General features: G+C 37.0%; 1 protein-coding gene across 2 annotated transcripts in view; it reads left to right on the forward strand.

Annotated features, from left to right (window-relative positions):
• The window catches only part of SRCIN1 (SRC kinase signaling inhibitor 1), a 2370959-nt gene that overhangs the window by 630417 nt on the left and 1716308 nt on the right, over positions 1–24234 (forward strand). For both annotated transcript variants that reach the window (XM_044055283.1, XM_044055284.1), the window contains exon 2: positions 14775–14798. In XM_044055283.1, coding sequence (XP_043911218.1) covers positions 14775–14798 — 24 coding nt within the window. The remainder of the gene's footprint in view (positions 1–14774; positions 14799–24234) is intronic.

Here is a 24234-nt window from a genome sequence, read left to right on the forward strand (position 1 = left end):
TAACATACAAAGCTATGTCAAACCTAGAGCTGTTGGACATGCTCCACGTAAAGAAATCCCAATCCCTCTGAGCTACACGCTCTAGGGACCTAAACCTTGTCACCACAATAAACAAAACATGCTGGAGGGATAGATTCCTGTCTCAGAGACTTCCCATACTCTGGAACAAACTACCTATCTATATCAAACAAACCTTCTCATTAGCACTCTTCAAGAAAAATCTTGATGATTGGATGGGAGATAGGAAATTCACCCCGGGGATCACTTCTGTGGCTCTGCTTGACAGGGGCACAGGAAAATAATTTTCTTGGGTGGCAAAAGCCAGGGTACCATTTGGCTAGGCTTATATATGTCCTAGGTCCAATAGCCTAGTACCTACCTATGAACCTATATAGACTAACCAGTCTGCACAGTGAGCAGTATCATGCAGTATAGACTAACCAGTCTGAACAGTGTGGCATATCATGCAGTATAGAATAACCAGTCTGCCAGGTAGACTAACCAGCCTGTACAGTGTGCAGTATCATGCAGTATAGACTAACCAGTCTGTACAGTGTGCAGTATCATGCAGTATAAACTAACCAGTCTGCAGAGTGTACCGTATCATGCAGTATAGACTAGCCAGTCTGCACAGTGTGCAGTATCATTCAGTATAGACTAACCAGTCTGTATAATGTGCAGTATCATGCAGTATAGACTAACCAGTCTGCACAGTGTGCCGTATCATGCAGTATACAATAACCAGTCTGCCCAGTAGACTAACCAGTTTGCAGAGTGTACCGTATCATGCAGTATAGAATAAGCAGTCAGCACAGTGTGCCGTATCATGCAGTATCGACTAATCAGTCTGCATGTCACTGTCATGAATCATGCACATTTTTTTCCTCGTTTCACATCATTGTTCATAGGAGTGGAGCAATAGTCATTTGCATACAATAAGGTCTTCTGGGAAGTAATCATGACAAGATTGTGATTGACAGCATTTGTTTCGCATCACTCTAATGTAAGTGTTACATGTAGGTGTTACATACAGGTTGTCTAGACTATAGGGGGTTGGGAACCTATGTCTCGCACATGCGTTCTGTCTTCTCTTTGGCTGACAGAGTATACTAACTGTTTTTACGTTCTTACCCAGTACTGTGCTACTGAACCACACAGCATAATTTCTGCAGTGATCGCCTCTATTTCATTAATGATACTTATGGTCCTCACTTTTATGCCCTTAAATTTTTAGAAGTAAAACCAGCCTTTACACACATGTGGGATTTGTAAGTCATAGACAAGAGTTGATAGCTTGATTTAAATGTCTCCTCTATACATATCCTTTCCCGATACAAGGATGCATAGGTGTTTGTGTGTGAGATATCTGCAAACGTTATGAATTACAAAGCATTTTGATATGGGATTCATACCATGCACCAGATTGCAATGGTTGTATATACTGCTCAAAGTACTTAGCAAGAACAATAAAATAAAATAAAAGATATTTGATAGATATTCAGTGGGTAAACAAGAAGGCCTTTCTAAAAATCAAACAATAAAAAGTAATAAAATATTAATGTAAAAATCAATGTACATGTATGTAAACACAAGCATATTACTGAGGAAGCTTAACATGATGGCTGTGTGGTACAAAGAAAAGGAGGTTACAAAGGGCAGGTTCTGTTAGAAAAGGCTAATATTCGCTCTGAAATAAAGAGTAGAAGGTGCTGTGGTGGAAAGCCCATGTAAGAGGGCAGTAAGTCATTTCAGCCTTATAATTAAATAACACAACAATAACCATTCCACCAGAGAAGGAGAGTTAGGCAGCACTTTGGTGACCTCTTAAAATAAGTGGTTGGAAGGCAGTGGATCCAAGGAAGAATGTTGTCTCATGTTTAGGAAGTCTACATGCAAAGTCTTTGCTTTCCCCATAAAAAGATCTTGAGGGAATTGCATGTTTGTCATATATGAATGATTGCTATTGGAAAGTGTTTATACTAAGGTGAGGGTACCATGCCCTGGTCTGAAACTGGGACAAGAATAATGACAAAGATTGTATTATCATGTAGGAATATATTTTATACTTTTATGGAAGAATACCCCATATTATATCACAATTGTTTTCAGAGTTTTATATTAAAGGGTGATTCTTTGTATTAACTGCTTTTATACTCAATGCATTAGCGATATTTCTCAAGCATTACTATTAGCAAGCAGAGTATTGCTCATATATTTTTAATTTGCCTGCTTTAATTTATAATTATGTAAACAAAGAATAAAGATTCCAGAAGGATCAACAGTGGTGCCCTTTCATCTAAACAGTCTTTAAAATCTGTTTGACTTTATCCATATGGGACCCATGGTATTAATTAAGACATAGTTGAAATACTTCTTTATCCATAGGGGACCCATGGTATTAATTAAGACATAGTTGAAAGACTTCTTTATCCATAGGGGACCTGTGGTATTAATTAAGACATAGCTGAAAGACTTCTTTATCCATAGGGGACCCGTGGTATTAATTAAGTCATAGTTGAAAGACTTCTTTATCCATAGGTGACCTGTGGTATTAATTAAGACATAGCTGAAAGACTTCTTTATCCATAGGGGCCCATGGTATTAATAGTTGAAAGATGTCTTTATCCATAGGGGACCCATGGTATTAATTAAGACATAGTTGAAAGACTTCTTTATCCATAGGGGACCCATGGTATTAATTAAGACATAGTTGAAAGACTTCTTTATCCATAGGAGACCTGTGGTATTAATTAAGACATAGCTGAAAGACTTCTTTATCCATAGGGGACCCGTGGTATTAATTAAGACATAGTTGAAAGACTTCTTTATCCATAGGGGACCTGTGGGTATTAATTAAGACATAGCTGAAAGACTTCTTTATCCATAGGGGACCCATGGTATTAATTAAGACATAGTTGAAAGACTTCTTTATCCATAGGGGACCCATGGTGTTAAGACATAGTTGAAGGATTTCGTTATCCGTAGGGGACCCATGGTATTAATTAATACATAGCTGAAAAACTTCTTTATCCATAGGGCACCCATGGTATTAATTAAGACATAGCTGAAAGACTTCTTTATCCATAGGGGACCCATGGTGTTAAGACATAGTTTAAAGATTTCTTTATCCATAGGGCACCCATGGTATTAATTAAGACATAGTTGAAATACTTCTTTATCCATAGGGGACCCATGGTATTAATTAAGACATAGTTGAAAGACTTCTTTATCCATAGGAAACCCATGGTATTAGTTAAGACGTAGTTGAAAGACTTCTTTATCCATAGGGGACTCATGGTATTAATTAAGACATAGTTGAAAGACTTCTTTATCCATAGGGGACTCATGGTATTAATTAAGACATAGCTGAAAGACTTTTTTATCCATAGGGGCCTATGGTATTAATTAAGACATAGTTGAAAGATGTCTTTATCCATAGGGGACCTGTAGCATTAATTAAGACATAGTTGAAAGACTTCTTTATCCATAGGGGACCCATAGTATTAATTAAGACATAGTTGAAATACTTCTTTATCCATATGGGACCGATGGTATTAATTAAGACATAGCTGAAAGACTTCTTTATCCATAGGGGACCTGTGGTATTAATTAAGACATAGCTGAAAGACTTCTTTATCCATAGGGAACCCGTGGTATTAATTAAGTCATAGTTGAAAGACTTCTTTATCCATAGGGGACCCATGGTATTAATTAAGACATAGTTGAAAGACTTCTTTATCCATAGGGGACCCATGGTATTAATTAAGACATAGTTGAAAGACTTCTTTATCCATAGGGGACCTGTGGTATTAATTAAGACATAGCTGAAAGACTTCTTTATCCATAGGGGACCCGTGGCATTAATTAAGACATAGTTGAAAGACTTCTTTATCCATAGGGGACCTGTGGGTATTAATTAAGACATAGCTGAAAGACTTCTTTATCCATAGGGGACCCATGGTGTTAAGACATAGTGGAAAGATTTCTTTATCCATAGGGGACCCATGGTATTAATTAATACATAGCTGAAAAACTTCTTTATCCATAGGGCACCCATGGTATTAATTAAGACATAGCTGAAAGACTTCTTTATCCATAGGGGACCCATGGTGTTAAGACATAGTTTAAAGATTTCTTTATCCATAGGGCACCCATGGTATTAATTAAGACATAGTTGAAATACTTCTTTATCCATAGGGGACCCATGGTATTAATTAAGACATAGTTGAAAGACTTCTTTATCCATAGGAAACCCATGGTATTAGTTAAGACGTAGTTGAAAGACTTCTTTATCCATAGGGGACTCATGGTATTAATTAAGACATAGTTGAAAGACTTCTTTATCCATAGGGGACTCATGGTATTAATTAAGACATCGCTGAAAGAATTTTTTATCCATAGGGGCCTATGGTATTAATTAAGACATAGTTGAAAGATGTCTTTATCCATAGGGGACCTGTAGCATTAATTAAGACATAGTTGAAAGACTTCTTTATCCATAGGGGACCCGTGGTATTAATTAAGACATAGTTGAAATACTTCTTTATCCATATGGGACCCATGGTATTAATTAAGACATAGCTGAAAGACTTCTTTATCCATAGGGGACCCATGGCATTAATTAAGACATAGTTGAAAGACTTCTTTATCCATAGGGGACTCATGGTATTAATTAAGACATAACTGAAAGACTTCTTTATCCATAGGGGCCCATGGTATTAATAGTTGAAAGACTTATTTATCCATAGGGGACCCATGGTATTAATTAAGACATAGTTGAAAGACTTCTTTATCCATAGGGGACCCATGGTATTAATTAAGACATAGTTGAAAGACTTCTTTATCCATAGGGGACCTGTGGTATTAATTAAGACATAGCTGAAAGACTTCTTTATCCATAGGGGACCCGTGGTATTAATTATGACATAGTTGAAAGACTTCTTTATCCATAGGGGACCTGTGGTATTAATTAAGACATAGCTGAAAGACTTCTTTATCCATAGGAGACCCATGGTATTAATTAAGACGTAGTTGAAATACTTCTTTATCCATAGGGGACCCATGGTGTTAAGACATAGTTGAAAGATTTCTTTATCCATAGGGGACCCATGGTATTAATTAATACATAGCTGAAAGACTTCTTTATCCATAGGGCACCCATGGTATTAATTAAGACATAGTTGAAAGTCTTTATGGTGATGTCTTCCTCCTCATTTCCTTGGAGAAGTGAGGCCTAAAGCATTGTTCAGCCTTGCACTTCTTTGATCTCTTTAGTGTTTACAATCACTTCCCAGGCCATGATGTCCTAGACCAGTTGTTCTTGCTTCAGTATATGTTCCCTATGTTAAATGACTTATTGTTTATTTTTACTGGTTTTGATATCTGTAATAGATGATGTTATGGCTTTTTTAATATTAATTGACTCTTTCAGTATAACTTGAAACTATGTGAATGTCCTTGATTGTTTTCATCTTCCCCTATAATGTTTTTCTAAGTGGACCACAGGAATCTCTGTTTGAACTACTGTCTGTGTTAACCAGTGGTCTATCTTTGGGCACCATGGTGTCCATGGATACTTCCTTACATCAATGAAATGTTACCAACATACTGGTTTCTTATTATGTCTGACAAAAATATTACTCTGCAGATATTTCTGTTGTCTGACACTGAAATCACTAAATAGCCATTTAACTGAATCCAATAACGTGGAGCCTCTTTTAACTGAAAGATCTTAGACCAATTGGCTACCAGAAAATAAAATAAGTAAGACTTTTATCTGATATTTTATTTGTTGCCTTCTGAAGTTGGCTGTTTCAGGTGTCTTTAATTTTCAGACACCTACACACTATACTAACTGTGACGTCCTTCCTCTGGGCCAGTGAACAAGGAGCCTCAATACTCACCATTGACACAGGTGTGGAATGTTCACTGTGAGAAAAATAGGCACACATAATATTTTCAGATGCAGCTCTCTGTACTAATTACAATTTCCCTTAAGAGCACACAGGGAATGCACACTCCAATACTGGGGCTGGGCTTTCTCTTCAGGCTCCAAATAAGACTCTCCACTGAACACTATAGAACTGAGTCCTTAGCTGGGTGTTCCAAACCAAGTCGCCCACCACCCTCTATGTGAAATCAGTGCTCTCAGTGTCCCTGTTCAAAGTAGCTGTTCCACATGCTTTCTTTGAGATTTGATTTTCACACACACACACACACACACACACACACACACACACACACACACACACACCTGGGAAAGGCTGCTACAGCTTACCTGCTCTGCCACCTCTACCCAGACTATAAGGTAGATTTACTGCCACCAGAACACCCAAAACCATCTACTTTAAGGATCTTGCTAGTGTACACAATTACAATTAGTAAAATTAATACATGTACAGATGGTAGTGTTTAACCAAGCAGCAAGACTCTCAGGTATGTGAGGCCACAATGCCACTAAATAAATACAAGTACTCTAAAAGGTTAAATACTTTCTAAAAGACCAGCCACAATGAAAGCTTTACATATATTTAATAAAAAATAATAACATGAAAATTCTGAATATCTATTTACAATAAATACCATAGTTTCATTCACAGGAAATATAGAAAACAACACAGCTGGAAAGACTCAGACAGATGCAGAAAAAGCAACATTTAGCTAATGTTTTTAACTGAGTGAAGAATTACTGTTCCCTAATTACTTACTAAAGCAAGACAAGATGAAAGTGGATGAGTGTCTTGTCAGGTCCAAAAACAGACTGCACTCCTCACATCTCTCATTAGTATTCAAATACATTTTCAGTGCTGGCCACAGAATAACATCACATCTGGTCACCTGACTCTGTGGTTCATAATAGAGCAGGATCCCAGCCTAGGCATTTCACAGACATTGCATCTCTGGCTGCATTCAGATCTATAAGATAAAATCTTTACGGCCTAAAACAAGTAATTTAATTTCAGGCTATTTTTTATGGTTTTCTGGGCTAAGCTTAACCCCTTCTCTTCCAGTATTCTCTGCTAAAATATATACATTTCATCAGTTACAAAAATAAAGTCTAGCATACATGTACATTTCTTTTCTGTCCAGCAAGACCCACTGTTTATCCATTTTAACACAAACAACTTTACAAATACATTTTAACACAAGCATCTGTACAAATCAGCTTGATATTCAAATGACATTTAATTATTTACAAAACTTCAGCTAGCTATGCTGGCATATGTTACACATGCACTGCCCTACTCTCTCTAGCACAGCTGGAACTACCTCACATCATCACACTAAAGTCCATAGTCAAAAGGGTTTGCCTCCAAGCTGTCAACAATCTTTTTTGGCCCACCATTTTTCAAAAATTATATACTGGAAAATGAGCTGAAAATTTTACAAGAACATAAAAAAGTTATTTTTAGATGGAACACCCCATATAACCAAAAATTAGAAATACCAACTCCATGGTCACACCACAGTTTACAAAAAGTGAACAAAAGTGCACCACCAATTTGCACTATACAGTGCACTGTGATGAAATGCACTGCATCATTACATTCCCACACTAAAGTCACTCAAACACCATTGCAGCAATCACTTGTAACTATGTCAGCCAGAAGTGTTTGTACTGAGCGAAGGTCTCATATAACTGACCAGATACGCAGCTAAAGCTTTCATGAGCACAGGTTGTCCCATGTTCAGTTAAGTGTAGCTTCAATGAGAATCTTTTGTTTGTATTTTCTTTATTAAAGTTTATAGGAAAGTAACAGAATTCTGTTCACAATAATCCCACCAGTTGTACTATACCATTATATGCTGTTAGTGGACTTTTTCATTTTTCCTCACTGCTGTATTGACCACAGAGTTAACATACATAAATTCACATGGGAGTGCAGGTAGGCTTGACACTTTGCAAAGCACTGTTTGTGTTTTTTTTATCATTTGTAAATTATATTTTGTTCAATTAAAAAATATATGAACTGCAGCTTGTAGGGCAATGATTCAAACTAACATACAGAGGGTGAGGTATGAACACATACTTGGCAACCAGTGTTATCTGACAACAGCCCTTCATAAAAGTTTAATACATCACTTTTATTATATAAATAAATAAAAAAAATATATATATATATATATATATATCCCAAAAAAAGATCCAGCACTAGATTTAGGAGACATAGGCAGCTAAATGGTGTAAGCAGACTTTATTGTTAACACGATCCCTCCAGACCGGTTTCGCTCAACAGAGCGTCATCAGTGAGTGACAAAATGCGTGAATGCGTACCTTTTTATAGTATTTCAGTATCCATTTAAAGGGAAAATTCCCCATTAGATATTATCACATACATATGTAAAATTAATACATTTTACAAGGTTTCTAACCACATAAATGTTTTCTATATGTGTATAGCAATGTACTAAATCACATGTTGACAACAAGCATATATTGTAATTGCCAATAACATTTATAAAACCCTATGAGAAACCCTGTTTAACATACTACCAAGTCTTCCACTTATATAATTTCTAACTCATATTTGGTGTAACTACTTTTCACATCTAAGCCAACATCCTAGTAATATATATACCTGATTATAAGAAAAACCTTACCACTTCATTGGTACCAAAAATTGTGTATGTAGACTTATTTAACAACTAAATTAACCTAAAGTGTGCTAAAAACTATGAAACTAAATAAGGATCATTACCAATGATCATTTAAACCTGGTTTAAAAAGGGCCCCAAGATTTATTATCCACCGTCGTTCTTTTTTCGTCAATGATTGATGAGCTGTAACTTCATTATTTCCAAACATATTGATTTTATCGATACCCACAAATATGAAATGAGATGCAGGGTGGCTTATTGTATGTTTATATAAAGCACTACGTGCACGTTTACATTTTATATCACTGATGTGCAGTGCTATCCTCTGTTTAAAACTACAAGAGGTCTGCCCAATGTAGAAAGCACCACATTGGCAAACTGCCATATATACTACCCAAGTAGTGGTACATTTAATATGGTGTCTTATCTCATACACTTTATTGGTATTTACTGATGTAAATGAAGAGGTTTTTGATACTATTTTACAATATTTACAGTTTCCACAAAAGGTACTTCCTGGCCTACCTAATGATCTGAGTTCTTTATTGACAGTTTGCTTTTTAAAGCTGGATAGATGTTCTCCAATAGTTTTCCCCCGTCTATATCCAAACTCGCTGTGTTGTTTGACCACAGTTGAGAAGAATGGATCATTACCAAGTATGTGCCAGTATTTAGAAATAATTTCTTTTATTCTAAAAGTATTACTACCATATGTGGTAATGAACCTAATTCCCTGTGTTTTATCTTCGAATTTGTTTTTATAATGTAAAGTCTCAGATCTATTCAATTGCTGACCCTCTATGTAGGCCTGTTCTACTATAGGTCTGTGATAGCCCCTATCAAGAAACCTTTGCTTTAAAACTGCTGCTTGTGTATCAAACTCCTCTTGTGTTGAGCATATGCGTCTAACTCGTTGGAATTGGGCTTTTGGAATATTACGGATGACGTGGGGAGGATGGCAGCTGTTGGCATGCAACACTGAATTTTTTGAAAAAGGCTTTCTATGTAGCGTGGTAGTTATAGTGCCGTCTAAAAGTTTAGTTACGTGCACATCCAAAAAATCCACCGTAAATAAATTTATTACCCCAGTGAATTTAATGCCAAACAGGTTGTGATTCAAATATTCCACAAATTGCTTCCACTTGGATGATGTACCCTGCCAAACTACCCAACAGTCATCCAAATATCTCCGCCACATCTTCAATTCATCTTTGAAAGGAAAATGTGTACTGTATATGTATTCTACCTCAAAAAACCCCATAAACAGATCCGCATAAGTTGGGGCAAAAGTAGCCCCCATAGCTGTTCCCTTGCTTTGTAAATACCATTGGTTATCAAATGTAAAGACATTATGTTCCAATACCAACTGCAGAGTATTGATGATGAAATCCATTTCATCCACTTTATATGTACCTGCTTGTAACATCCAGTAGTGTATGGCTTTAATGCCCCCTTGGTGAGGAATGCTCGTATACAAAGATTGCACATCTAGTGTACCTAAGTGTGCATTTGTCTCCACCTGCAGCTCATTCATAAGATTGAGAAATTGCGTGGTATCTTGTATTCGTGCCCTTAATAATGTCAACAAAGGCTTTAATTTAAATTCCAAATATTCTGATAGGGGTTCAGTTAAAGAACCCCTGCCAGCCACTATTGGTCTCCCAGGTGGTTTAACCAGGGATTTATGTATTTTCGGGACAAGGTAGAAATATTGATTTTTCGGTGCCTCAACTGTCAATTGTTCTTGTAATTTAACATCTATTGTTCCTCTCTTCACTGCTCTTGATAGAAATCTATCAATAGTATATTTAAAGTCAAGTGTAGGGTCCATAGGTAACTTAATATAAAAGATGGTATCATTTAACTGTTTTAAGGCCTCCTCTATATATTGTTCCCTGTCCCAAATTACTATTGCCCCTCCCTTATCAGCGCCCACTATTATGATGTCATGTGTCTCTATTAGATCATGCAATACTTTTGTTTCAACTTCAGTTAAATTACTAGCATATTGAGTAAATATCCTAGTCTTATTAATATGCAAGTTATGCATTACTGAATTTTAAAAAGTTTTCACTGTCCCACTATATGGGGGTTGAAATTCAGATTTCTTGAAACAAAATCCCCTGCCAGCAGCCTCCTGCTGGCCTTGGTGTGCAAAAAAATATTTAAGGTTAAGACATCTTGAAAAAGACTTTAAATCATTAATGACATCAAAATAAGACACAAAGAAGGAAGGCACATATCCCAAGCCCTTGTTTAATAGTTGTAATTGAGCTCTATCAAAACTATGTCTGGAAAGGTTAACCACCAAATTATTAACATCATCAGAAGTATCATTAGTGTCCACTATATTCTCTCCATCTGCAAACTGGTCACAAAAGCTTTCTCTATTTTTTCGATTTCGATGTTTCCGACCACCTCGTCTAAAGGGGTACAAGACCTCTTAGCAGCTGGAGAGCTATGTTGCTCTATGTCTCCCAAATCGGTGTCAGTATCGGTATTAGAACGGCTAGATGAATAATCCAATTGGTCTATTTTACTGGGTCTCCTCAATATTGATTTACCCCTCTTCCTTTTTAATGTTCCTTTAGTCTCAAAATGCACACCTCTGGCACGCTGTTTTTGCTTTTTCCAAGTAAACACCTGGTCAGTCTTATAATCATTCACATCTCTAATATATTTTTTCTTTTTTCTTGCTTGTAACTCTTTTTCAAATCCTTCCATGTTAGCTTTAAATTGTGAATACAACTCTTCATATTGTGGTGTATTGATAAATGCTGAGGTATTTTGCTCATGTTGTTTGAGTTGTTCACTCAACTCAACTAACTGCATATCATAGTATTCAACTAATGTTTGCATAAACATTTTAGTTGCAGTCAATTGTATAGCTCTCCATTTACTCATAAAGGCCTTATTTTCCACCCCTATTCCTGGCTCCACATGCACACGTAGGCCCCGTGGTGTTATATTGGCTTGTAAATAGGCCTTCAGTAATTTATTATGCCAGACTAAAGAACGTACCTTTTTTGCATGTTGCGTTAGTTTTTTGAAACAGCTACTAACGTCTCTCTCAGCATCCTGTATACATAAATCCATCTGTACCCTGCTTGTAGATGGAAATACTGTTGTTGAACCAAAAATAGAGAAATCATCTCTATCAGATATAATATTGTCCGTAAAAGACTTCAAATCTCCACCTTCTGCCATATCACTGGAGTCGCGTTATCAGCCTTCGGCTCACTTCACTTCGCCACACACTTTTCCGTCTCACCTCGTCGCTACTGACAAATATTACGGTGAACCATCTGGTTTCGCCAAAAAGTTGCTCCAGCAGACCGCAAACTGTAATCCACTCCAAAAGACGACTGCGCGGAACAACAACAAGTGCACGGAACACTTATAAACATCCCAAAAAAAGATCCAGCACTAGATTTAGGAGACATAGGCAGCTGAATGGTGTAAGCAGACTTTATTGTTAACACGATCCCTCCAGACCGGTTTCGCTCAACAGAGCGTCATCAGTGAGTGACAAAATGCGTGAATGCGTACCTTTTTATAGTATTTCAGTATCCATTTAAAGGGAAAATTCCCCATTAGGTATTATCACATACATATGTAAAATTGATACATTTTACAAGGTTTCTAACCACATATAGGTTTTCTATATGTATATAGCAATGTATTAAATCATATGTTGACAACAAGCATATATTGTAATTGCCAATAACATTTATAAAACCCTATGAGAAACCCTGTTTAACATACTACCAAGTCTTCCACTTATATGATTTCTAACTCATATTTGGTGTAACTGCTTATATATATATATATACACACACACACACACACACACCACACACACACTCACAGAGGCATTGCCTTTGCAAGGTTATAACATGTAATATACCCTACACATAAGATGCAACTAATTTGAAAATTAGGACTTTTTCTAATTGATTTTCTAACTGGCTGCCTCTGAACATTTAAACACTTAATGATGGCTATTATTATGTGTGAAAAAGAAGCTCTGATATTTTGGAATTAATAGCCCTGAAGGTGACTGTGTGCAAATAGCCAAAGTAATGACTTCACCTCTGACTTGATACAGTTCTGTAGAGAACTAGCATCCTTATCCAAAGTTATGCCAAAAGGCATAGAACACATCAGCCATTGTTTTTTGAAGAAAGAAAGTGCAATTGCCCTGTCACTGATTATTATTTATTAATCAGCAGTGCACTACATTTGTGCACACAGCTTCCATTCATCAGCAGCACACTACCCTGGTGCACACAGCTTCCATTCATCAACAGCGTACTACCCTGATGCATAGAGCTTCCATTTATCAACAGCGCACTACCCTGGTGCACACAGCTTCCTGTTATCAACAGTGCACTACCCTGGTGCAAACAGCTTCCATTCATCAGCAGCACACTACCCTGGTGCATACAGCTTCCATTTATCAACAGCTCACTACCCTGATCATACAGCTGCCATTCATCAACAGTGCACTACCCTGGTGCATACAGCTTCCAATTATCAACAACATACTACCCTGATGCATAGAGCTTCCATTCATCAGCAGTGCACTACTCTGGTGCATACACTTTCCATTCATCAACAGCGCACTACCCTGGTGTATACAGCTTCCATTCATCAACAGTGCCTTACCCTGATGCACACAGCTTCCATTTATCAACAGCACACTACCCTGGTGCATACAGCTTCCATTCATCAACAGTGCATTACCCTGATACACACAGCTTCTATTCATCAACAGCATACTACCCTGGTGCATACAGTTACCAACAGTTTGTTGACTTCCATGCAAGTTTATAATTCTGACTTGATTAAAATTTATAACTTATCTTTGAAAACAATGTGCTAAGAGCTATAGAGACAACATTCCCTGTACAATAGTCTAGTGTTTGTTTGTTTGTGTCTTTCGGCTTTTCCCGGTTATGGGGTCGCCACAGCGGAACTCCGGTCTGCTAATGATTGGCAGTAGATTTTTACATGCCGAGTTGCCAGCCCTGATGCACAACCTTCAACGAAGGTACGCCCATTCACGCATGTGTCCACACAGAAGACGGTCTAGCTGAGAATCGAACAGGACAACGTCTTACTGTAAGGCAACAACGCTACCACAGCATCACCACCGCAGCTACAATAGTTTAGTGTGTTTACTTAAAATCCCACTATTGGAGCACCCTCTTACAGACATTTACAACATATCACATAGAACGCCCTTCTGCTGTCTCTATCACCTTCTGGGAGGCCAGACATGATAGTGTCGAGCTGGATTTTCTTTTTTTAACCAAGCACTGCTCTCTTTGAGTGGTATCTTATTTTCAACATTTGTATTTTTATGCCATTTTCTTGCACTTGCATGAAATAAGGCAGCAGAAATTTAGTGAAAGGTCTCCATTCCAAGTACCCCTATGCAGTAGCCCTGACCTGTAGGGGGATAACCAGATGCTCTGGCCTTGGTTCTTCAGAGTATCATTACAGATGGTCAGGGCACTGCAACAAGTCCATAAATTATAAGCTAAAATTTAATTTAGTCCTAAGCACTGTAAATCAGTTTGGGGAATATTCCCAAAGATTTCAAGCATACGTTTCTAAGAAGTCATAGCATGCCCTGGGCTTTGACATGGTGAGTGCATTGTACTCCTGCGATCTAAAACTAAGAAACCTGTGTCCATATGTTACAACCATCAGTTTCTTCTAAAAATATGCTATGGAAAGCTGCAGGAGTCAATCTGGTTAGATGGCAGTAAGATTGGCATGGTGTCCTCCACAGTGACTTTCTCTTTTCAGGAAATATATGTATGCTGATGCGAAACACAAAAAAATAAGAACTCTGTTGCTGGTTTCCTGTTTTATCTACATTTATATGTTCTTTGTATCGCTATTTTGGATTTCAAAACGATAAATTTGTCAGCACAATGATCTTTGTGCTATAACAATCAAACTGAACCTGCTTCTATATTATAAAGTAAAAGCAAACATTAACTTAGCTTTTACTCTACAGCTGTTATTTCTTCATGTCTTATTGGTTTATTCTAAACTTTCATATACAAAATCTAACATGATTCTAGATTGTCAAGTTTATATGGCATGCATATTTTGCATCGACTAAAATATTAATGGAATTGTTTCTGTTTGTTTTTCCTAAGCAACCCAACTACTGGAGCTTTAAGGTCAGTATTGATTGTTCTTCTTATGTGCATCATGGCATGTACAGCTGTGGGTATAGCTGTTCAAGTCTGTGCAAGTGAACATGTCTGGTGTGCTAATGTGTGCATGTCATTTTAATACGTTTCATATGCCTACATCTCCAAGTTATTTATAACGTTCTGTGTGCTTTTCTGAAAACAGTAAGTATTTTTCTCAGAGCAATGGTGTGAGATTAAAGCAAGAAATTCCTAAGCTAGCACTTTCTTAACTATAAAACTCAGGTTACATGCTTTGCACCTTACTCTACTCCTCCCTCAGCAAAATAACAGAAAAAAAATCCTGGCTATAGTTTGATGCTATTTGTTTATTTGTTTTGATGATAAAAAGTAGTATGACCTGATGGAGCAGCCATTTTGTATAATAACACATTTCAAGTATAAATCATTTTACTATACAATAGTCAAGTATTATAACTTTCAGTTGCGTTTCATAAGGTAGAGAATTTTGATTATTTCTGTTCATTTACACATGATTCCTATTATATTTTTAAGTAGAATAACTGAATAACTGAAGTCAGTGGTATTTATCATCACATAAATTGCAATATCTGCTTATGCAAGGTACTTTACCACCAGCAATACAAGGCAAATTACATACAGACATTAAACTATGCAAAAATAAAACAAAAATTGTATTCTTTCTGGTCCATTGTTAGGACTTTTGAAAGCCTTCGATGCTGTTGTTAATATTCACAGTCTGAAATTTATGATCATGACAGCAGTAAGAAATGTGCAAAGCATCATTCTCATCTCCTTTGCCCCACATTTTAGTCAAACATCAATATGTTAGAAATGTTACTGGTTTTGAAAGTCAGTCACTGCTGTTGTCTATCTTGTTGGCTTCCTTAATTAGCAGAGGTGATTTTTTATTACTTGTGTAATGATGTGTATATTTGTTTTCCTTCATATTTAATATCCTCTTTTTTACATACTGCATTTCCTGTGTTACTTGTTTGGTATGACGATTGTAGTATTGTTTGTCACCATTGTATGACACTGACAGATTGTGTGGTTTGTGAGTTGTGAGTTATGGTGGTTGCCAAGCTTAAAAAAATAGGCGCAGAGAGTCTAATAATGATTTCCATTAGTTATGATGTCGTGTTGTAATACTGTTGCCTGCTCAGAAGGGGTGCTGTTCCCACCTCCAGGGAAAATCCCAAAGTACTAGCTACACCAGAAAAAGACAAGTCATGTGTTTTAAAACATGGTAGTGAGTTTGTTATTCTGTGGCCCACAGGAAATGGCAATGATGCTTTAATTAAATCTAAACACACTGACAAAGCTGTACCTCCACCTTCGGCAAATATCATTAAGCTGGCTTCTTGCATCTGGAAAGTCGTGAGTGAATTAACAAGAAAAAGGCTCATTTGGTCAGACAGTCTTGCTGGTTGAAAACAATGAAGAAGCCATGAGCTGGCATAACAAACTGGCTCTGAAACCTTGATATGAAGACAAGGAAGTGGCCAGAATGTTCTGACAGTGTCTGTATCCTGTATTACAATTTTAGTAGTATAACATTTTGGCCACTCTTTGCTACAACAGCACTAGTTTTCTCAATGACCTTTTTTATATAGACAATATTTCTTCAGTGCCCTCTGTCTACTAACAGAGTGGTAATTTTAGCAAAGTTCGCTAGGCACTACCCTACAAATGGAACTGAAATAGATGGGGGTCTGCCCTTTAGTGTCCCATGCTCTTTGCTGTCACAGATTTGGGATGGCTTCTATGCTTCGGCCATTACTTGGTTCCTGTTTCTGACTTGCTTATCTAGCCATCTCTTTGAAGATGGGGACACAAGAGCATTTTTCATTCACTTATTCATTTGAATAGGTCTGTTGAGTTAATATATGGTAAGGAAACTGGTCTCCCTTGGAATGGAACACCTCCATTAATGTAGATATAGTACAACAAAATCATACCAACTGCCTAGTAGTTTTGCGAAAGGATGCCATAATCAGTAAACAAGAGTAATGGCGTGTTTAGAGCCTAAGCGAACCACTTTCCAAGACCGTGTACACTGACTAAGTCTGCATTACACATTTAGAACGGTGCAGCACTCTCTCCATTTTCAGTAGTAAAGGCACATGCATGCTAAAGCTGCAAGTTAAATAACTGTGGCCATATTTTCATTCTAGGGATTTCCGAGTATTGTTGAAGGCATGGGGTTGCTTCTATTTACGTTTTTGCTTCTCTTTATTTTTTCTTGGTATGCAAGTAAGGCAATGTGAGATAACCAGCACATTAATGCTATCGAGGAAGCAGTATGGAGTGATATAATTAATACAGTTTAGTCCGTGCTTTTCTATAATGCAGGTGATATGCTGCCTTTGTCTCGTCTTTTTATGCATCTGTATTACCACATGACAATCTGCTGGTCGACAAAAACATCTTGACTTCTATAGAAATTGTTTTCTAAGTTGTTTGGTTATATTTATTAACTTGATAAGCCCATTAGGGCATAAAAGTCTTTATTCCTTAGTAACTTTAGAGTTCTAAATCATGCTAAAGGTGTTTGTATTTCTGCTGAGCTCCATTGTAAAGTGAAGGTGCCATTTTTAAGCACTAATGTTTATAGGTATTGTAGAGGTCACTGCTACAAGTATATAGCTCTAATGTGATACACAGTCATACTATATCCAAGAAATTGGAATAATATGACATGAACGTGTGCACTAACTTATTTAGTATACTTTATTTATTATATACAACCATTTCTACTGATTTCTGTTGTACAGAGGCACCCATGAGTTAATTATGTACAGTTTTAGAAATGGCATAGACAACAGCAAAATATACAGCTGCATAAAAAGTTCAGCTTTATCATTCCTCCATTACCAGGGCAGCCGGCTTATTTACTTGATGCAATTTCAGCTGCTTTCACCTTTAATTGCAGATTGTTTGAGGTACAGTCACTTTATCTTCTTATCTAGACAAGGTATCAGTGACTGAGACTTTTACTCACCAGCTCTTACCCCTGTTACAAAGAGCAAAACTAAAAATGACACAATAAGACTGCTGCTGGTGAGAGATGTTAAAGCAGTTCGATGCACAGATTACTTCACTGATAATGGTCCTTAATGATTTGTTGCCATGAAATAATTACTACAGTGGGCAATCTTTAGTGATCACAAGAAGTGAAGTTATAAAATCCAGAGTACAAAGCGCTGTAACCATTTGCTAGCTGTGGTTTTAAAGTATCTTACTCAGTTGTAAAGAAATTTGGTTGAGCTATCCCATTTGTCTGAGCTAAGCAATAACCAGGAATATACAACTATTGCAGTGCTTACTGCATGATGACCGATTCTCAGAATATTCAGCCCACAGATGTTCCGTGTCAAATTACAGTGAAGCTTTTTAATGTTTTCTGACATCATGACTTCCACGTCTGGAAGGATACCAGTCTTAAGAGTTCAATTGTTCACATAATTTCTTGTTCTCAGTTAAGAGTATATTACTTTTATTGTTGAACGTGAAATATATAATAGGTGCAGTGTGTGTGTGTGTGTGTGTGTGTGTGTGTGTGTGTGTGTGTGTGTGTGTGTGTGTGTGTGTGTGTGTGTTTGTGTCAAAGAAATAGTATTGGAAGCAATATTTGTAGCCATTCTACATCTGAATTCCTAGCAAACCCAGTATCCAATTTGATGTGGTCATAATAACAGATAAGTAGGAAAGATTGATCAGAACCCAATATTGGACCGTAAACAGGTATATGCTACCTGAAATTAAGTAAAGGTTTTGCACATAGTGAACCATTATCTCATATACGAGGCATGTTTTCTTTCCCTGTGGAGTGTATATATTTTTATATGAAATATTACTTGGTGTTGGTTGGACAGCAGGTACCACATTTAATTTTGTCCCCCCCCTGCATAATTAACCATTCAGCAGGGACAGTTCCATTACTTCTGATGTTGTTACACCGCAGTGTTGCAAATTATAAAGACAACAAGAATAATGTGCAGCCAAAGACAGGTCATAAACCTCACACAATTCTTATAGGCTGCTTTTGGTCTTTCTGTCTTGTTAAGTTTATAGATTTATGGTCTGACAGAGGCTGAGCCAGTGAAATCAGAGTACAGTTCTTGCAGAATAGTTAATGCAGGTATAAGGTAAAGTATCAGGTTGTTCTGGAATACCTACAACAACATTTAAAAAAAAGTCATAAATGTGGGCCTATACCTGCCCATCTAATATACTAGCAAATGCAAGGATGGAAACTTAGACTCCCTTAGTGACTGGAAAAGTTCTGTGGCTGCCAGATCAGAAATTCTGCAAGATGAGGTCAAATCCCAGATTCTGAATGCAGGATTTATATCTTTTAATACAAACATGGAATATTATATCCTTGCATTGTGTGCAATTGTCTGATCTACTTTCTGTGGAGCATGGAGTGAAGTTTAAGTTGTTTGAACCATGTACTGGTATACAGTTTGCAAACACAGCTATATTAGAAAGGTGTAAAATGATATGAACTCATTCTAGAATAAAACTACCATTTGGGTCTATGACAAGTATAGTGGTAATTGTGTCATTTCATGTTAGTGAGTGTCAGTTCACCAAGCATGACCCTTCAGATTACAGAGAATTGTTCTTTTTCCCCATGGCGGGCTAATCTATCGGTTATAGTAAGGTTGTAAGGGTTGCAGGTATACTCACATTTTATGAGGAATGTGCCCCACATGTATAGCCAAATTCATGACATTTTCTTTCAGCAAAGAGCTGCTTTTATTCTGTTGCAGGTAGTCAAATGACACTCAATGAAAAGCCTTTGAGCAACAATACGATTGCCTGAGCTTTTGCGCATTGTCATGCTCTGTCTGCAGTGTGCCATCTACAGACCTTGGATGAACCTTCACTGTATTGTCAGCAGGCCTGAAACTTGAAGTGGCAATGTAATTTTGTTAGGGTATGATTTTAATTCGATCTATTGATCAGTTACAAATTAATTATATTTTTTAGAAACTGCGTGATAGAATCTTATCTAGCAGATGTGCCCATCTAACACTAACGGAACATAAAATAGGAGATATTTCAACATGAGGTACTTGTTCAGTAACGAAGGATGTTCACAGTTTCTTCCTTTTTTAATTTTTTCTCATTTCTCAATGCACCACCAATTAGGCTTGTTGCAGACAGCGTTATGAAGTGACAGTAAGTCAGCTTCACGTTTCCCTTTCGTCATGTCTGCCTTCTGGACAAAACAAGAAAAAAATAGGCTATGAAGTGCAGCCAACAGCTTATCACGGCTGTGAGAAGAGAATCATGTACTTTTAAGTGGTTACTCTGCCTCCAACATATGCTCGTGAGGGTTCCCCATCACAAGATCGAATGGATGGAAGCTCGAAATTCATAATCTCGAGACCAGAATCTCGAACTTCCATTCACTCGAAATTGTGAATGGGAGCCTTAGGTTTAAAAAAATAAAACGTTAGCTTATCTTATCGCAGGGGGCTAGGTCCCCCTGCACCCTAGCAGTTTAAATGTGAATGTTCCGTGACCGCACTACAGCGAAGGAATGGAAAATCTTCTGTTTTGCACTTACGCGTATAGCACGGAATGGGAGATTTCCCTTTCCTTCACTATAGTGCGATCTCAGCGTAGGTATATTTAAGTAGAGGGGTGTGGGGGGTGCAGGTTTCGAGTTTATGACTTTCGAGTTTAGAGAAATTCGATCATATGAAGGGAAACCGCTGGTGAGAGCTATGCCACGGGCCTAAGGAGATGTAGGTAACGACAGAGTGGGAAGGAACAAAGAAACAATGGACACAGGGGTTGGATCGGCAGCACTTCTGATAGAACTGCAGAAATATGTAAGTTTACTAAAATATGTACGTCATACTTTTTTCTGGGAGTAATATAATTAATTTAAACAAAAGTAACATAAATGCACAGTGCAATGCACCCTTAATTTGAGTTCTCAGATTTCTTCAGTTTTGGCAAACATACAAAGTCTTGGAGGTCGGATCTGTTCTTAACAGGTTGGCTGATAAATTCATGCTGGCTAACCACATTGATTTCTTTCAGTGATTATCAAATTCCTAGAAAGATGACCTTAGCTTTTCTGTTCTCTTACATAAGTGATCTTGGTTTACCAAAAGGCAGGCATCATACTTAAAGAGGAATAACAAATCTGTATCAAGTAATTTATTGTTTATGCCTTTTATATGTAATCTAATGAGGCAAGCATTTTGAGGATGAATATTTTAAATTTGTCACTGATGAACTCAGTTTGTGAGTCTGTACAACAAGTCTTTCCTTGTTTTGAAACCTTCAGACATCTGCAAAATAAGCACTAAATAAAACTTTTGCATTAACTCTAAACAAGATCATTCATTACTATTTTAGAAAATACAAATATTTTGGTTATTTTATATTGTGCACACTCACATGTATACATCTGTATGTATATATATATATATATATATATATATATATATATATATATATATATATATATATACACACACATATATATATGGGATCTGTACAGATCCCTGACAGCACTTTCTGCCAAAGCAGAAATCCATAACCGAAAATGCTGTTCACCGTTATGTATGCTGGTTGTGCCAGTCGTACTACAGTGCGGTTAAGGGAGAATTCCCTTTTCCCCACTGTAGTGCGACCTCGGAGTGAGAATATAAAAGTAGGGGGTGCAGAGGGGCTTGCCCCCTGCATAAAAGAAGATTTATTGTTTTTTTTTTTTTTTTTCCAAACGCACTTTAATGAAAGCTCTTTTTTTCAGTGAAAGCACTTTCGTTAAAGTGCGTTCTGTTATTGTGGATTTGGACTATTGTCTTTCGTTCAGTAGTCCTAGATCCATCACTTTAGAAGATCAAAAACCCATAACACTGAAATTCAAACATTGAGACCAAAATCTTGAAATTTCAAAACAGTAAAAACTCTAAACATATATACTATAAAACCAGAATAGTATATGACCTTTTCCCCACTGTAGTGCGACCCTGGAGTTAGTACTTTTCCCCACTGTAGTGCAATCCTGGAGTTAGTACATATAGTTAGGGGGTGTGGGGGGATAGCCCCCCACCTACGCTGGTTTTATATTGTCCACTTTACAACTCAGTATGTTGAAATTTAGCATTGTAAGATTTCAGTATTATGGGCTTCAGTCAAGTGATTTTTCAGTATTTTGAAATTTCAGTCTTATGGTCTCATTCAAATGAGATTCAGTCAAATGAGGTTTCTATTATCTGATAGGGATCCATATGTGTGTGTGTGTGTGTGTGTGTGTGTGTGTGTGTGTGTGTGTGTGTGTGTATGTGTCTATACATATATATATATATATATATATATATATATATATATATATATATATATATATATATATATATATAGACACACACACACACACACACACACACACACACACACACACACACACACATTACTGGAGGCAAAGTGAAAGAAACTCTAGGCTCTAGTCTAGTTCCTATTGTGTCCCTGCGACCTTTTGTAATCTTCTGGAGATACATGTAAATCGCTGTTATCTGACAAGGTGTACTATGCGTTTCTTCAGTGTTATTCCCTAAACAAATTTATGGCGCTTGTTAACATTTTCCAAACTTTTCTCACCCTCATTGCCTTTTTTCATCAGACATCCATTATTTGGCCATAAAACTCATAAATCAACTCGACCAGTGACATGAGGATCTGTCTGTGAACAGAACGCTGTATCTTTGATGTACTCCATAATATTAACCCTGTACCAGACAAGCATAGAATGATTTACCAATCTCAGACTCTCTTTTTACAATGATGTGCAACCATTTATTTGACTGATTTACTGCACTCTTTTAGTCCACTGTAATTCCAAAATTATATGCAACAACCCACTTGTTCCCCATCTGAAGTGAATCATCATCAACATCAACCCCCCATTTCCACACATTTAGGATGTCATGTCAACTGTGACCAACACCTTTTAGTTCAGAGCCACTTTCCTACCTTCTTCAACAGCCACACCTGATTGTTGCAAGTCTTCTGTCCCACGATCCACCCATCTCTTGGCCTGTTAACCCTCGTATTTTTGCTAGGTTAGTGGAAAACAGAGTACCAAGAGTAAACAGATGCTGTTATGGTCAGAACAAATACACTCCTTATAGACAGTGATCAGAGGTCGGGAATAAACCCTGTCCCCTTCAGGCAGAGCTCTTCCCACTGAATGCCACGCTACATAACGTGATCCATGCTATTTTGCCACCAGTGATCACTATTTTGCTGTTTTTTCTCACAGTACTGAAGTGTGAAGTTTCCCACCTGTTACATTTTACTTTACAGCAGATGTGTTTATCGCTGCTTGTAATGTCTGCATCTGATTATACATCAGCATAGCTGTGAAAAGTGAGCGAGTGTACTGCTGTAATGTTCTGTTAACTTTTGGTTTAATCTGTTTATAAAAAAGTCTTTATGTCCTTTGTATTTTTAAGAACAATAGTAATGAAAGAACCTGCATAAAACATATTCCAAAGGGAATAAATGTACACGAGGCTTTGCTTTTTACTGAATGGCTTAAAAGTATCATATGCCACGCATATGGTGAGGCACCGGGTGGCACAGATAATACACAGAGCCTAAAGTGAATCGTAAGATGCTTCCTTTATGTAAGGGAACAATTATATGCTGTCCCAGGACACTCAGCTTTGCTGAAAATCAAAACCTGTAAGTGAACTATTCAAACCTCCTTGCAGTTTACTTCAACCATTTGCATTTTTATTCCTCAATGAAATTATTTCTCAAATGATTTTGCTTTCAAAGTACAAAAATGTTAATTTTACTTTAATATCGTAAATTCTATACCAGGGCTGTGGCTGAAATTGAACCCTTTTTAATCAGTCAATTACATTAATAAAACAAAAAAAATAAATAAACATAGATAACTAAAGCACCCAGGTATACAAATGTTATTATTAACCCCATTCCAGCTGTTGATTTACACCCAGATTTTACCATTTCATCTTCTGTATTCATTTTTAGAGATGCAGACAGACGGTGGAACATACCACAACTGAAATGTTAGTTATGCCTCAAAATATAGACCATGCTTATGAAGATAATTCATAGGAGGGACAGGTTGAGTCACATGGCCATGAATTCAGTCACATGAACTTTGTCTGCTACCCGCACAGTTTTTTGTTTATTTATTTTTGTTTGTTTATTTATTTTTGTTTGTTTGTTTATTTATTTTTGTTTGTTTGTTTTTGTTTTGTTTGTTTGTTTGTATTTACTGTATCATACTTTCCAGTGCTGTTATCCTTTATGTTGCTCTTCTGTCAGGCTGTTTCATGACTATCAAGATGACAAGATATGTTAACACCCTAGAGTTGGGAGAGGTATTCTAAGCTCTGAATATGCGGTGCATTATCAAGAAGGATAGGGTTGGAAT

The sequence above is a fragment of the Protopterus annectens genome, chromosome 13.part0, assembly GCF_019279795.1.
Source record: "Protopterus annectens isolate FY-2018-M chromosome 13.part0, PAN1.0, whole genome shotgun sequence".
Classification (NCBI taxonomy): Eukaryota; Metazoa; Chordata; order Ceratodontiformes; family Protopteridae; genus Protopterus; species Protopterus annectens.